This window comes from Clupea harengus, chromosome 6, assembly GCF_900700415.2.
Source record: "Clupea harengus chromosome 6, Ch_v2.0.2, whole genome shotgun sequence".
Lineage (NCBI taxonomy): Eukaryota > Metazoa > Chordata > Actinopteri > Clupeiformes > Clupeidae > Clupea > Clupea harengus.
The window spans coordinates 11,912,440-11,927,460 of NC_045157.1; the positions used below are offsets into that span (position 1 = coordinate 11,912,440).

A 15,021-nucleotide genomic window follows, 5' to 3' on the forward strand; every position below is an offset into this window, starting at 1 on the left:
TCCAGGTCAAGATTGGGGGATTCAAAGCAACCCTTCGTGCACAAGAAATAATGTAGCACTTAAATGATTGTCATTCTATGGTCCTTTAATTAAACGATATAGTAACGAGAATATTGATATTTTACGAGATATTGATATGTTACTTATAAAAACGATACGTAGCAGATATCATTTGTTAAACAGGTAAAATAGAGAAATGTCCTTACATTAAAAATCTACTTGACTTGAAATGATGAAAAATGGGCGTCATTGCTGATTTACTGTTTGCTTCAAGTGGAGTTGCAGTACTACATCCAATCACTAGTGGGCAATAGTTTATTCGAGGTGGATTTGGAGCCTCGGCTGACAGCACGCATGCACAGAAGAAGGAAATGTAAACAAGTGTGCCTTTCAGCAACTGTGCTGTTGAATAAAGCATTAGAGGTATGCTATTGACAGGTTAATCTGGTGTTGGGATGGTGGCAATGTAATATGGTGCATATTGAACTTACAGTAGAAAGTACTAATGTTTCTGATGTACACTTTCGAATTCAATGGACCTGTCATTTCACCATTAGCTACATATAAATAGGGTAGTAGTCGAGGAGGGCGTGTTGCTGTTGGTACTTTCACTTTACTGCTTTATCAGGAGTAGCCTATGACATGTAGACGTTTATTTATACACTTTCAGTTCCTAACACTCCCCTTGAGATTGTTCCACCAATATAATTTGGGCTGAAAGCTTGCTGTTTGCACTAGTTGTTGGATGCTTCCGACGGTATGGCTACGAGTTTCGCACCGCCGAAGCTCGCTGACTTCATTCTCACCGAGAAACTCGGGAGTGGTACCTACGCGACTGTTTATAAAGCGTACAGGAAGGTTGGTTCCGTTCACACTTCGTTCTTATGTGTTTGTAACGGTATGCATTAAAATTAATTCATTGAAACACCCCGTGTGCACAGATGGACAGTCGCGAGGTGGTGGCCGTAAAGGTGGTCTCGAAGAAGAGTCTGAACAAGAGCTCAATGGAAAACCTGCTCACGGAGATTGAGATCCTGAAAACCGTTCGCCATCCCCACATAGTCCAGTTGAAAGACTTTCAGGTATGATCTTGAATCAAAACAAACTTCAGTTAACCACTTTCTCTCATTCTTTTCGCATTTGATTGGCTGAGGGTGTTCTTCCTCATTCTCCACAGTGGGACAACGAGAACATCTACTTGATTCTGGAGTGGTGCTCTGGTGGTGACCTGTCGCGTTTCATCCGAAGCCGACGCATCTTACCAGAGAGAGTGGCACGTCGGTTCCTGCAGCAAATAGGTAAGGAGTAGCTTTTGTGGGGAAACCACTATAAACACTATCAGTATACCACAATAACATAATTAGTTTGCCAGTTTTGAAATTCACTGGTTGAGTCCTCAAATTGACTGGCCCTGGTGTGTTTAGCGTGTGCTCTGCAGTTTCTGAATGAACGGAATATCTCTCACCTGGACCTCAAGCCACAGAACATCCTACTGAGTGGCAGTGTTCTTAAACTGGCAGGTAGGCCTTTTGCAAGAACCCATCACAAACCCCTTCTACAGGACACACACACACACACACACACACACACACACACACACATACACACACACAGCAGTTATATGTTATTAATGTATTGTTTGCCCTGGTAGACTTTGGCTTTGCCCAGTACATGTCTCCGTGGGATGAGCAGAGTGCTCTGCGGGGTTCTCCGCTCTACATGGCTCCGGAGATGGTGTGCAGGAGGCAGTATGACGCCCGCGTGGACCTGTGGTCAGTGGGGGTCATCCTGTACGGTGAGAGCCTGCCTCCAGCAGATCAAAACCCTTTTATAAACCCATAGACAGTAATGACATTACAGGAGAGGAATCACTTAATAAGCCATTTACATTAACGGAGACTATTAATGGATTTTTTTGGTAGTCTTTAGTCTGTCCTATGTTTGAAGAAGAAGGAACAAAGCATGGGTTTTTAGTAATTCAGTAATCAGTCCAACCTCACTTTTAGATTTATTGGCTTACATTTACAAAATGAAAATAACCCAGTTGGTAACTTTGTTAGTCTTTCTGTCACAACCAAATACTCTGCAGCTTTTTATGTCATCCTCAATCCCTTTCTGTATCTGTTGTCTTTATGGCAGAGGCCTTATTTGGGCAACCGCCATTTGCGTCCCGCTCTTATGCTGAATTGGAAGAGAAAATACGCAGTGACAGGCCCATTGAGGTGAGACACATTTTTAGTTGCTATGGTAGTCGTAAAGGTTGTGTCAAAACGCACCAACTTTGTAAGAATGGCATCTTCTGCATTTAAAAAAAACGTCTTACAATGATCACTAGATGGCGATCATGTTCACAATAAGGTTTTCACACAGCTGTGATGTGCTGATAAGACACTGATGATGTAACTGAAGCTGTGATTTGTGACCTCTTCACCACTGTCTGATCAATTTGATCATTTGCATTTGACAATCCAAGAGGAAGTGAAAAGACTGATGCTTCACACATTTTTTTTAAAGGACATTATTCTTGTAAATATTTTGTTATATTGTGTTTTTAACTTTTTGACCCTTGCACCCACATCTGTGTTGTAATTATGGATAGATTAAGACACAACATTATCATTATGACAAACTGCATATGAATGTGTTAATATATGGATGTTTTAAGTTCAGTTTAGTGTCTATTTACACTCCTGCTTTGTGTGTGTGTGTGTACGTGTTTATCTGAGTGTGTGTGTGTGCGTGTTTATCTGTGTGTGTGTGTGCATGCGTGTTTATGTGTGTGTGTGTTTATCTGTGTGTGTGCCCTCCCTCCTCAGTTACCTGTCAGTGCGCGAGTATCCAGAGACTGCAGAGACCTGCTGCCGAGGCTGCTGGAGAGAGACCCTGGCACTCGCATCACCTTTCCCCAGTTCTTCAGTCACGCCTTTGTGGACCTGGAGCACATGCCCAGCAGTGAGAGCCTGGGGAAGGCGGTGAGAACCGTGGGCAGAGGGTTGGGTTGGGCACCCAGGGAGAGCACTCTGGTCTGGGTTGTGTTAAATGGGTCTTCCCCCAGGTTGGAAGGGAGGGGGGTCAAGAATTGTCTTTAAAAGCTTTTACACTTCATATTAGGTGCCCTCAGAGACAGTGTAGGTAATATCTGATTAGTCAGCTGTGCGTTAGTAGTGCACCATGTTACAAGTTGCTCTTGGGTTTCATGTTAGGGACGTGTATTAATATGCACTCAGATGGGAAATACATAGTATTGTGTATTACTCTGTAATAGGACAGTTCATATCTGTGCTAAGCGTGAGTTCTGGCTGGTGAAATAAACTTTGTGGTGTGACTAAGTCACAATCCTATTCTGCTCAGAGCATTTGTTGCCTTGCCAAACTTGATGTCATATTTGGCAACACACTGGACCTTCACACTTGTTTGATCTGGCATGAGTGTTCTCACTTGACTCGTTTGTTCCCCACATGTTTGGGTTCAGAGAGGGGTGGGTGGGTGGGGGTCTGGAAGCAGAGGAGGGGTCCCACCAGCTGACAGCCAGGGATGGTCTTGCTGATCGATGGTGTGAAGTTCATTAGTTTACATTTGACAGAGTGAGGATGTTATAGACTGTGAGGGGAATGCTGTGGTGGTCTTAGTGAACTATATGTGGGAGTGAACAATATGTGGGAGTGAACTATATGTGGGAGTGAACTATATGTGGGATTGGGTGTTTCCTTTTAATGCATCTACAATGAATGGATGTGTGTGGTGAGTTTTAAAATGAAATGTAAAGGGAATGTCCAAAGCAACTGTACAGAACTATCTTACTCTCTCACACACATACAATCTGTCTGGCTCTTTCTTTTTTCTTTTCTCATTTATTCATACACACACATAATTAACTGCACATTCTCACTGTCTCCCTCTCTGTCACACACACACACACACACACACACACACGTATATGTATATACAACACTCTCCCTTCTTCTTGCACACACACACACACACACACACACACACACTCACACACTTCCTTACAGTCACTACTCTGTCTTTCAGAAAGCGCTGGTGCTTCAGGCTGTGCAGAAAGACCAGACAGGAGAGCGAGCAGCAGCTCTGTCTCTCTACTGCAGCGCGCTTGAGTATTTTGTCCCCGCCATCCACTGTAAGTGGCAGAGCTCTTTACACACACACACACACACTCAGAAAGACATGTATGCACACCCTCACACTGGCTCAAAGCAAAAGCTACATTAGTAAACACAAAACTCAACCACACAGACACACACACACACACACACACACACACACACACACACACACACACACACACACACACACACACACAGACACACCCACAAACACTTGTTTAACTTACCTGACAGTTTGCAACTTAGAGTTAAATACTGTCTGATTGAAAACCTTTCCCTCAGTTAAGGGACAGCCCACACCTCAGCTTAAGTTTACCCGCATGCAGACACACACACCCGGCCCCCAGGCTTGATGCTTGAGAGAGCTTTAACATGCTCTTTGTCCTGTCTGATGTGTGTCCTGTGTTTGTCCCCAGATGAGACGGACAGACAGAGGAAGGAGGCGCTGAGACAGAAGGTGAGACTGCAGAGAGCATCAGCATGCACCTTGAAATCACTGGACAGTCAGTGTGTTTGGACATTTACATTTTACATTTGGTCATTTAGCAGACGCTTTTGTCCAAAGCGACGTACAAGGGAGAGAACAGTCAAGCTAAGAGCAATAAAAACCTGGTGTAACAATAAATACTACTTTACATAAGAAATTGAAAAAACGACATCGAAAGAAAAAGAAGTGCAGGAATGTAACTGCTGAAGTGCAAGTTAAGCGCAAGAGGTTTAACTCGAGGAATGGAGAGTCCCTAAACCCTGAGACAGGGATATGAACGATATGAACAGAATGTCTCTGTATCCCATGTGTGAGGTCCCTATCATACCGCAAGCAGACAATCTCACTCAGTTACCACCACAACAGTTTGTTTGAGCTGCTGTCCACTTTGAGGGTTTCCAGTCTGTTTGAGCTGTTTCTGTTTAAGAATCATACAACTCTGTTTGAAACACTGATGGTCTAAAGAATAGATAGGGTTACAGCAAGTTCAGTTTGAGGAAGTGATTGTATACATCTGAACAGCTTTTAAAGACACATTACATAGGTTTTGGCAACATAATTGCAGGCACCACTGCTCTTAAAGCTGTTCTTACGACTCATACCACACATCTAGTGAATAGCCTAGGTGGCTAGTGGGAATCGCAGCTCTTCTATATGACCATATTCCATCAAAACTACTAAGATGTAACAAAAGCTACCTACTGACAAGAACATACCTTACAGAAGTGTTTAAACATGCGTGATGTCTTAGGTATCTACCAATCTAGGGAGTCTCAAGAGTCAAATTTTGCAGGTTTTGTAACCTGTAACGTGAAATCTGTGAAAAGCTTGGCAAGTCACCTCAGCAGGAATTTCAAGCTCATTAAGTACCAAGAATCGACTTGTGTGTGTGTGTGTGTTTGACTGTTCTGTCTCTGAGGCACACACACACACACACACACACACAGACAGACAGACCGACACACAGACACAATCTGTGTAATGTGCACATCAGCACATAATTAAGACTCTGTAGATGAGCTGTTTAAAAGCCTGAGGTGTTAGAGGAGGCTTATTTACCTTAAGCCAGTCCAGCAGGCCTGGGCGCTCTGAGCCCTAAGACCCTCAGCAGGGAATGACCAGACCCCGGGGGATCTCCCTTGCAGGTGAAGCAGTACGTGTCCCGCGCCGAGGAGCTCAAAGCCCTGGTGGCCTCCGATAACAGAATCAGCTTTGAGGAGCGCAGCTCTGCCAGAGACATACTGAGAGGTAAACACTGTTGGCGTTTTTTTTTTTATGTTATACGTCACGTGTTTGGATTTTATGATTTTTGTCTAATTTGAAGATGATGGTTGAGTGTTTAGATAAGGGCAATTTTCTTGTTGACACGAATGGGAAGTTATAGCAAAGTAAAAGAGATAAAACACCGCCTAATGTTTAGCTTTTCTTTTAGTGTCATTTCTGTGAACAATAATAAAGATAGAGCCAGCTGACGTGTCATCCTCTGTGTGTGTGTGTGTGTGTTTGTGTGTGTGTGTCTGTGTGTGTGTGTGTGTGTGTGTGTGTGTGTGTGTGTGTGTGTGTGTGTGTGTAGAGATGTCTCGGGACCAGCCTCGGCTGCTGGCTGCGCTGGATCTGGCCTCTGCAGCCATAGCCAAGGTGAGTGAGGCCCACTGGACTACACCACCTATCAGGGAAGGGGGAAAGGGGGGTGTGGGTGTTAGATTCTAGAAGGGAAAATGTGGTGGGGCTCAGAGGTAAGTGTGTGTCTGTGTGTCTGTGTGTGTGTGTGTGTGTGTGTGTGTGTGTGTGTGTGTGTGTGTGTGTGTGTGTGTGTGTGTGTGTGTGTGTGTGTGTGTGTGTGTGTGTGTAGCACGGTTACCTGTGTATTGTTTGACATGGTATACTTTCTGTCCTCTATCTGAGGATGTGACTCATCTGTTTTTAAGGACATTCGTAAATGTGAGTGCTTCTTGTGGCTTATGCAAAGCTGTCTGTCTATATGTGAACTATATATATATTTAGATATATGTACTGTATGTGTGAGTGTGTTCCCTCTGTGTTCTGACACAGGAGGAGATGGGTGAGGAGGACTACGACACACTGGACCTGTACCAGCAAAGCCTGGGAGAAATGCTGTTGGCGCTCGCAGGTACCACGTTTTAACCATTGCCTGTATACAGAGTCTATGTACCATCATGGATTTAAACTCACACACACACACACACACACACACACACACACACTGGCTCTCTCTTCTCCACCATTACAGAAACACACTCATAATGTATGCATCTGTATCTGCTCTGTCTCAAACCAGTGCCATGATCTCAGAGTCTTTGCCTGAGTCTAGTCTATTCCCTGCTTGAAACCCTATCAGTATTCTTCACGCAGATTATTGCTAACACATGTGTGCGTACATGTTCTCTGCCAGCTCTCACTGAGCGAACAGTCATTTGTCGAGTGTTAGAAAGCACCGTGTTACTTTTTACCACCTGCTCTGTAGTTGTTAGTGTCTGGTCAATGCGAAGAGAGAGGACAGTTTGCTGTACCACCCACAGGGAAATCCATAGAGTAGAATGGAGCCCCGTGTGTTTGTGTTAAAACTGTGTATTCATGATCAGCTACATGCTAATAGGTAAATATGTACAAGCAGAGCTCATGTGGTGTCTGATTTTTATTCACATGTCTCTCTGATCAGGTGTCAAGCCTCTGAGGTCATCAGCAGGCGACTTTTACTGTATATGACAGCTACCTAGATTCCTGCTGACTCTGCAATAGGACAGAGCCAGAACAGGGCCAGATCAGGGCCAGATTAGGGCCAGATTAGGGCTAAATCACGGGCAGATCAGGGCCAGAGACAGCTGTCTTTTGGGGTAGTTGTGTGCGGTGTGTGTCCCGTAGGCAGCTACAGAGAGAGTGAGTCATGGTGCAGTTGAACAGGACTCCAGGGCCTGCAGCCATCACATGGCGGGCCAGTCACAGCTCCTCCGCTCTGTTTCTCTCTGTGCTCTGTTCTTCTCTTCTCTGCTTTTCTCCCATGCTGTTTTCTCTTTATATGCTCTCTCTCCCCCTCTCTCTGTCTCCCCCCATCTCTCTATTTCTCTCCCCTCTCTCTGTCTCCCCCCTCTCTACCTCCCCACCCTCTCTCTTTCTCCCCCCCTCTCTCTGTCTCCCCCCCTCTCTCTATTTCTCTCCCCCTCTCTGTCTCCCCACCCTCTCTCTTTCTCCCCCCTCTCTCTTTCTCTCTCTCTCTCTTTCTCTCTCTCTCTTTTCTCTCACTCTCTCCATGGCCTGGCCTTTATTAACGTTGGCTCCATATGACCTCACACAGGAGATGGGCCTAATGGCAGAGAGGAGGTTGGCTCAGGAGCCAGATGTGTGTGTGTGTGTGTGTGTGTGTGTGTGTGTGTGTGTGTGTGTGTGTGTGTGTGTGTGTGTGTGTGTGTGTGTGTGTGTGTGTGTGTGTGTGTGTGTGTGTGTGTGTGTGTGTGTGTGTGTGTGTGTGTGAGAGAGAGAGAGACAGAGAGAGAGAGAGAGAGAGGGCATGCATGTGTATGTAAGCTTTATAATATAATAAGGACTGATGGGGAGAAGGAGACATTGAGCTCTGTGTGTGTGTTTGTACATGTGCATGTGTGATAGGGTGTCTGAGAACTCTGTATGTGTGTGTGAGTGTGTGTGTATGTGCGTGTGTGTGTGAGCTGCGCTCAGGCCCTGGGTGCCAACTCCGCGTGTGTGGTATTCCGCCACTACCATCTGGTTCCCATCGAGCGTGCTCAGTTCGCTTCTCAATGTTATTACACTTCTGGAAACAAATAAAAACTATTATCTCTCGGAGAGGCACGGGGGCCTGGACCCTCCTGCCGGGATCAAGACGGCTCTGGACTGTGGCACGTTAGCACGGTGGGAGGCAAAGGGAGAGAGGGGAGAGAGAGTGAGAGAGAGAGAGAGAGTGAGAGAGTGAGAGAGAGAGAGAGAGAGGAGAGAGAGAGGAGAGAAGAGAGAGAGAGTGAGCGAGAGAGTGAGAGAGAGGGGAGAGAGAGGAGAGAGAGAGGGGACAGAGTGAGTGAGAGGGGGGAGAGAGAGAGAGAGGGGAAAGAGAATGAGAGGGGAAAGAGAGAATGAGAGGGGAAAGAGAGAATGAGAGGGGAAAGAGAATGAGAGGGGAAAGAGAGAATGAGAGGGGGGGAGAGAGAGAGAGAGAGGGAATTACAGAATGAGACACAAAACAAGGGAAGGCGGGAGAGGGAGAGTGCAGAGAATGAGAAACAGAGGGGAATAGAAAGCAAGAGAATTTACAAAAAAGAAAGGGTAAGAGAGGGAGAGTTAGTGATGTTGTATATAGTTACATGTATAATAAGTCCTGTAGATCATATATAGTTACATCTATATTTAGTCCTGTGTGGATCATGTATAGTTACGTACATGTATAGATTTTCACTGAAGCCTCACTTCATTTGACTTGAAGCCTCAATTTGCAGGATATTTTCTCTCCCTAAAGGCTTTTATAGTTAGGAAATACCATTTGTTTTTATTCCCCCTGCTCTAGAAATGATTTGTCTCTGACATGACTGTACTATGATGGATCTGTTTGTAGTAGTGTCATTTGTAGAATAACATTGTGATGTATGTGTCTATTTAAACTCATCCCCACCCTTTCTCTTCCCCTCTCTCCTCTTCGTCCTTGCTTCCCTCCAGCTGAAAACCAGGGCCGCAAGAGAGAGCTTCTGCACAGTGAGGTAAGAGATTGTGTGTGTGTGTGTGTGTATGTGTGTGTGTGTGTGTGTGTGTGTGTGTGTTTGTGTGTGTGCATGTTGCTATATATATCTGTGTGAATGTGTGCTTGCATGTATACAATTTTGTGTGTGTGAGTGTGCATGAATACAACTGTGTGTGTGTGTGTGTGTGCATGTTAGAGAGAGAAAGAGAGAGAGCAAGAGCAAGAGCAAGAGCAAGCACCTCTAACCCTACACCTGGGGGCATGTAAATCTGTCTCACCAACCTCTACCACTATAAACACATATATCTCTCTCACCCCACGCCCCAGAACAACACACAGACACACACACCCCTCCCTGATGTGAATCTTAGGCACACATACACACACACACACACACACACACACACACACACACACACACACACACACACACACACACACATACATCAGTGACTGACTCCCACCTGGGAGCGGGGGGGCGGAGGGACTCCTGAATTGGAGCTAATAATGCCATACATCACTGCCAGGGCACTTAAACGCAGATAAATCACCAGGCTAGCCCGGGGCCTCACCACAGCCACACAGCTGGAAGAGGGGCATCATGGGAAAAGAGGCCCAAACAGCAACATAGGGGTGGGGGAGGGGCGGAGGAAGGGCGGAGGAAGGGCTCATTCCTGCCGTATCTTAATGGAGGTTTAACACAACAATGTGAAGAGATCACAGTGTGGTAGTGTTAATTGTGCATGGATTGGGATAGTTATAGTATGTGTTCCACATCAGTTCATGTGGTTCTTTAAGCAGGAACTAATTGAAAGCCAATTTTAAATGTTTCTGCCATATGATCTAACCAAGACAGAACAAGACAGAACATTATTAAGACATACTGAACCAATTGAAGTGCTACTTCTTGATAAAACATTTGGGATTATGAGTATAATTATGTTCAATTTGGCACTTACGAAGGCATCTTTAATTCACGCCATGATTTAAAACAGCTAAATCCACCACGCAGTGTTTATGAACACCATCACGCTGTGTTTATGACTGTTTAGGCGGTTATGAACTTTCTCTTAGGCCTTGGCTGACCTGAAGTTGATCAGGCCAGATTGGATGTGTTGAAGAATGTGGATGAAGAAGGCGGCTCACTTCCCTGCTGTCGGTGCTGACGGTCTTCTGAGCACTCAGGCTTAAGCTGCCCAGAGCCATAGGCAGATTATTCGCCATAAAACAGAGATGAATATATTTATGCTCCATATGTGTCTTCTGCTTAGAGACATACATACGTGGCCTTACGGGCCTGCCTGAGTTTTAAATGATATTCCTACACATGGCGTACACGCTAATGCGTAAGTGGACTCAGCTGCCAGTTCTTAATGTATGTTACGTTTTGTGTGTGTGAGTGAGTGTATGTGTGTATGTGAGTGTGTGTGTGTGAGTGTGTGTGTGTGTGTGTATGTCTGTGTTTCTACGTGTGTGTGTGCATGTGCGTTTGTAAGTGTGTGTGTGTGTGTGTGTGTGTGTGTGTGTGTGTGTGTGTGTGTGTGCATGTGGGTTTGTAAGGGTGTGTGTGCGTGTGCGTTTGTAAGTGTGTGTGTGTGTGTGTGTGCGTGTGGGTTTGTAAGTGTGTGTGTGTGTGTGTGCATGTGGGTTTGTAAGGGTGTGTGTGCGTGTGAGTTTGTAAGTGTGTGTGTGTGTGCATGTGGGTTTGTAAGGGTGTGTGTGTGTGTGTGTGTGTGTGTGTGTGTGTGTGTGTGTGTGTGTGTGTGTGTGTGTGTGTGTGTGTGTGTGTGCGAGCTCTGATGTGCTGAGGCCTGGGCTGGGAGGCTTTGGCAGCATCAGAAGGAGATTAAAGCCAGGCACAGGACAGCAGAGCAGGAGCTGAGGCTGAGGCTCCCCAGCCGCCTGAGTGAAGACTGAATACTGCAGCAGAGATTCATGCAAATCTGAAGTATCTGTGTATGTAGAGGCTAATGCTTCGGGAGACAGGAAAGGAGGCACACGGGGTTGTGAATGGGAGAGGCATGAAAAAATATGAGCAAGAAGAAGAGAGCGAGAGATATACTCAGCAGTATGACTCTTTCACATTACTCTTTTACATTATTTTCCTCATCTCTCCTCTCCTCTCCACATCTCTCCTCTGCTCTCCTCTCCACATCTCTCCTCTCCTCTCCACATCTTTCCTCTCCTCTCCACATCTCCCCTCCTCTCCTCTCCACATCTCTCCTCTCCACATCTCTCCTCTGCTCTCCTCTCCACATCTCATCTCTCCTCTCCTCTCCTCTCCACCGCTCTCCTCTCCTCTGCTCTCCACATCTCTCCTCTCCTCTTCACATCTCATCTCTCCTCTCCACATCTCTCCTCTCCTCTCCTCTCCACATCTCTCCTCTCATCTCTCCTCTCCACATCTTTCCTCTCTTCTCCTCTCCACATCTCATCTCTCCTCTCCTCTTCACATCTCATCTCTCCTCTCCACATCTCTCCTCTTCTCTCCTCTCCACATCACATCTCTCATCTCTCCTCTCCACATCTCTCCTCTCCTCTCCTCTCCTCTCCTCTCCTCTCCTCTCCTCTCCACATCTCATCTCTCCTCTCCTCTCCTCTGCCCTCCACATCTCTCCTCTCCTCTCCTCTCCTCTCCGTAGCTCTAACCCTCCTGTAACCCTGCCCATACCCTTCAGTGAGTTTTCCTCATGTGTGATCAATGCACGCAGCCATCCTGACCACATATATAACTAAGCCGTACCGAGCCCTCGGCCTGGCTGTCCACTCAAGGTCGCTGTGTGAGTGTTTGTGGGTGCGTTTGACAGCTTAGAGTCCAGCTTGTGGTGGGGTCACCCTGTCAATAGCCTTATTCAGGGCTTCTGGCTGGACAAATCATTCTGTGTGCATCTTATTCATCACTGCGGCCTTGCCTGTCGCACTGTACCCATCTCAGAGATTGGGAGACGTGGCTGAAATATGAGGGGGTGAACATACAGGGCGCAGTGCCGCACGGGATTGAGAGGGAGGTGTGAATTGATTGCCATCCTTTTTCCCTTCCAGATTAAAAGTCTTATGACCAGAGCAGAGTACCTGAAGGAGAACATGAAGGTGAGCCTTGTGTTGGTATTCCACACACACGCACACACGCACACACACACACACACACACACACACACACACACACACACACACACACACACACACAAACACACAAACACACACACACCTTTCTGTCTCCTGACAGTAGGACAGAGCCACAGTGTTTAAAGCCCTGTCAGTGAGAATAAAGCTGTCTGCCCTGTGGGCTAGTTTTACATTGCCGTATAAGTGATGGTTCCATCCCAACACGTGTAGCTCACAGTGGCTCTGCGGGGTCACTGAGGGGTCACTCAGGGTTTGCACACACAAACTTGATATGGACAAGCTTGTGTGCCGGCAGGTTACGACATTTTACAAGCTCAATACAGTCTTTATTACAGCCCATTGGAGCATCTGCGTATACACTGGGTTATTACAGTTTTTACAATATTAACAATATTTACAATTTATGACAATAGTTATTGCAATATTGAACTGAACTCCACACCGGCACTCTAATAGCATCATTGTTCTCATCACTGCACTGTCTACCGTACTTTAACGACCATGATATTGTGCTAGTCATATTTTGCCCACACTGAACCACCTACACTGTTTAAATAATGTTACTGTTCATACAACCAACTGGACATATGTTTTCTATACTTTGCATACATAACCAAATGTACATATGCTGTTCATACTGTACATACAACCTCACATATGCACTCTATTCTCTAACTCTGTCCGCTTCCCCTTTATATATACATATTTAAAATATTGACATACATATATATATATATAGATATATAATATTTATATATTGTAGCTCTCCACTGTCATTGTACACATTGTCAGATATAGCATCACTTTTGCTGTATTACTTACTTTACCTGCACTTATCTGTAAATAATACTTTATTTTGCACTTCTGACTAGATGCTAACTGCATTTCATTGGCCGTACTCACAATGCACAATGACATTAAAGTTGAATGTAATCTAATCTACAAGTTTGCATCTTTTTGCACAGTATCTTAAAAAAATCAGATTCAGTGTGTATTTATTTTCCCTCTGTATCTTAGTACCTTATGGCTTTTGCTATCTCTAATGAGCTCTACTGTGTGTGTGTGTGTGTGTGTGTGCGCGCACTCTTTAGATGCGAGAGACACAGACGTACGTGTCATTGGACCGAGAGCCGCTGTCTGAGTCTGTCAGAACATGTAAGTACACAGCAGCAGTGCAGACTAGAGGTGCAAAGTTAGAAAACAATCATCTCTACATTCCTCTGCTCCCCCTGTCCACGGCCTACCAGGTTAATTTCCCTCCTGCTCACGTGTAAACTGTTTATTTGCGTGCCTTTGGTTCCTGTATGTCTGTGTTTACCCCTTCAATGTTGTCGGTTATAGATTCATATCTGGGACCAGTTAAGGGGCTTGAGAGTCGGCCAAGTAGTGGTTACGCTGCTTATCTCGCTCTCAGTGAGATGACCTCATCTTCGTTCCGCCACCCTTGCTTTTTGGGGTAGCGTATTCCTTCCCCAAAGATTTACAATGTTTACCAGGTTGGAGTAGTTCTGTGGTCACTCTCTAAAATAAAAGCATGATCTCATCTAAAAGCAATAAACAATGTCTTAGTCTTTAACGGGCTATTAACGTGGCTAGTTAATGGAACTCTCTTAAGAGTCTATTACCCCTCGCTCGATTCACTTGCTCTGCGGAAATGTGTGTGTATGTAGGTTTATGTGGAGGTGTGACTGGGGGTGAAGTGACCTAGACTAAAATAGAGCCGCACAAGTATCTGGTGTCATACCTTTATTAGTAAAGTACCTTTAAGATGTCTGTAACTGCCGCAGACATTGAGTTCAGTCTAAGGGTTGGCGTGAGGATTTATTCAGACTTTCTGAGGTCTTGTTTTTCCTCTCTCTTGTTAAACATGAGCCTTCTCTCTTGCCGTAGTGGCCTCCCAGAGGGAGCATCTGGCTCTTTGGTTTCAGCTCTGTGCCGAGAGGGTAACGCTGTCAGCCAGCGAAAAGCCACCTGGTGAAAGTGTCTGCTCAGCTCAGTCCTACACACACACACACACACACACACTCACACTCACAGATACACTTGTTACACTTGTGCTCATGCTCCAAAACATTCATACTCACAAATACACACAAAGGCATTCAAAAACAAACGTTTGAACACACACACACACACACACACACACACACACACACACATACACACACACACACACACTCACACACACACACAGCTGGCTTTCAGCCCAAGAAGAATGGCTCAGCTTAGCTAGGCCTAACGCACACTCACACACTCACACTCTCTCTCACTCACTCACTCACTCACTCACTCACTCACTCACTCACACTCTCTCTCTCTCTCTCTCTCTATCGCTCTCTCTATCGATATCTCTCTCACACACACACACACACACACACACACACACACACACACACAGCTGGCTTTCAGCCCAAGAAGAATGGCTCAGCTTAGCTAGGCCTAACGCACACTCACACACTCACACTCACACTCACACTCACACTCACACTCACACTCACACTCACACTCACACACTCACACACTCACTCACTCACTCACTCACTCACTCACTTACTCACACACTCTCTCTCTCTCTCTAT

General features: G+C 45.6%; 1 protein-coding gene across 2 annotated transcripts in view; it reads left to right on the plus strand.

Annotated features, from left to right (window-relative positions):
- The first annotated feature begins 311 nt into the window (after nucleotides 1-311).
- ulk3 (unc-51 like kinase 3) overlaps nucleotides 312-15,021 on the plus strand; it is a 17,479-nt gene continuing 2,769 nt past the window's right edge. Inside the window, exons 1-16 of one of the 2 annotated variants that reach the window (XM_031569008.2) lie at nucleotides 312-423; nucleotides 739-858; nucleotides 942-1,082; nucleotides 1,178-1,298; nucleotides 1,425-1,520; nucleotides 1,652-1,795; nucleotides 2,140-2,222; nucleotides 2,817-2,972; nucleotides 4,036-4,141; nucleotides 4,544-4,584; nucleotides 5,760-5,862; nucleotides 6,188-6,252; nucleotides 6,667-6,745; nucleotides 9,295-9,335; nucleotides 12,359-12,406; nucleotides 13,534-13,597. In XM_031569008.2, the coding sequence (XP_031424868.1) occupies nucleotides 355-423; nucleotides 739-858; nucleotides 942-1,082; nucleotides 1,178-1,298; nucleotides 1,425-1,520; nucleotides 1,652-1,795; nucleotides 2,140-2,222; nucleotides 2,817-2,972; nucleotides 4,036-4,141; nucleotides 4,544-4,584; nucleotides 5,760-5,862; nucleotides 6,188-6,252; nucleotides 6,667-6,745; nucleotides 9,295-9,335; nucleotides 12,359-12,406; nucleotides 13,534-13,597 (1,477 nt within the window). In that variant the 5' untranslated portion in view covers nucleotides 312-354. Of the gene's footprint in view, nucleotides 424-721; nucleotides 859-941; nucleotides 1,083-1,177; nucleotides 1,299-1,424; nucleotides 1,521-1,651; nucleotides 1,796-2,139; nucleotides 2,223-2,816; nucleotides 2,973-4,035; nucleotides 4,142-4,543; nucleotides 4,585-5,759; nucleotides 5,863-6,187; nucleotides 6,253-6,666; nucleotides 6,746-9,294; nucleotides 9,336-12,358; nucleotides 12,407-13,533; nucleotides 13,598-15,021 lie in introns of both variants that reach the window. The other variant, XM_012814349.3, reaches the window with a different exon arrangement.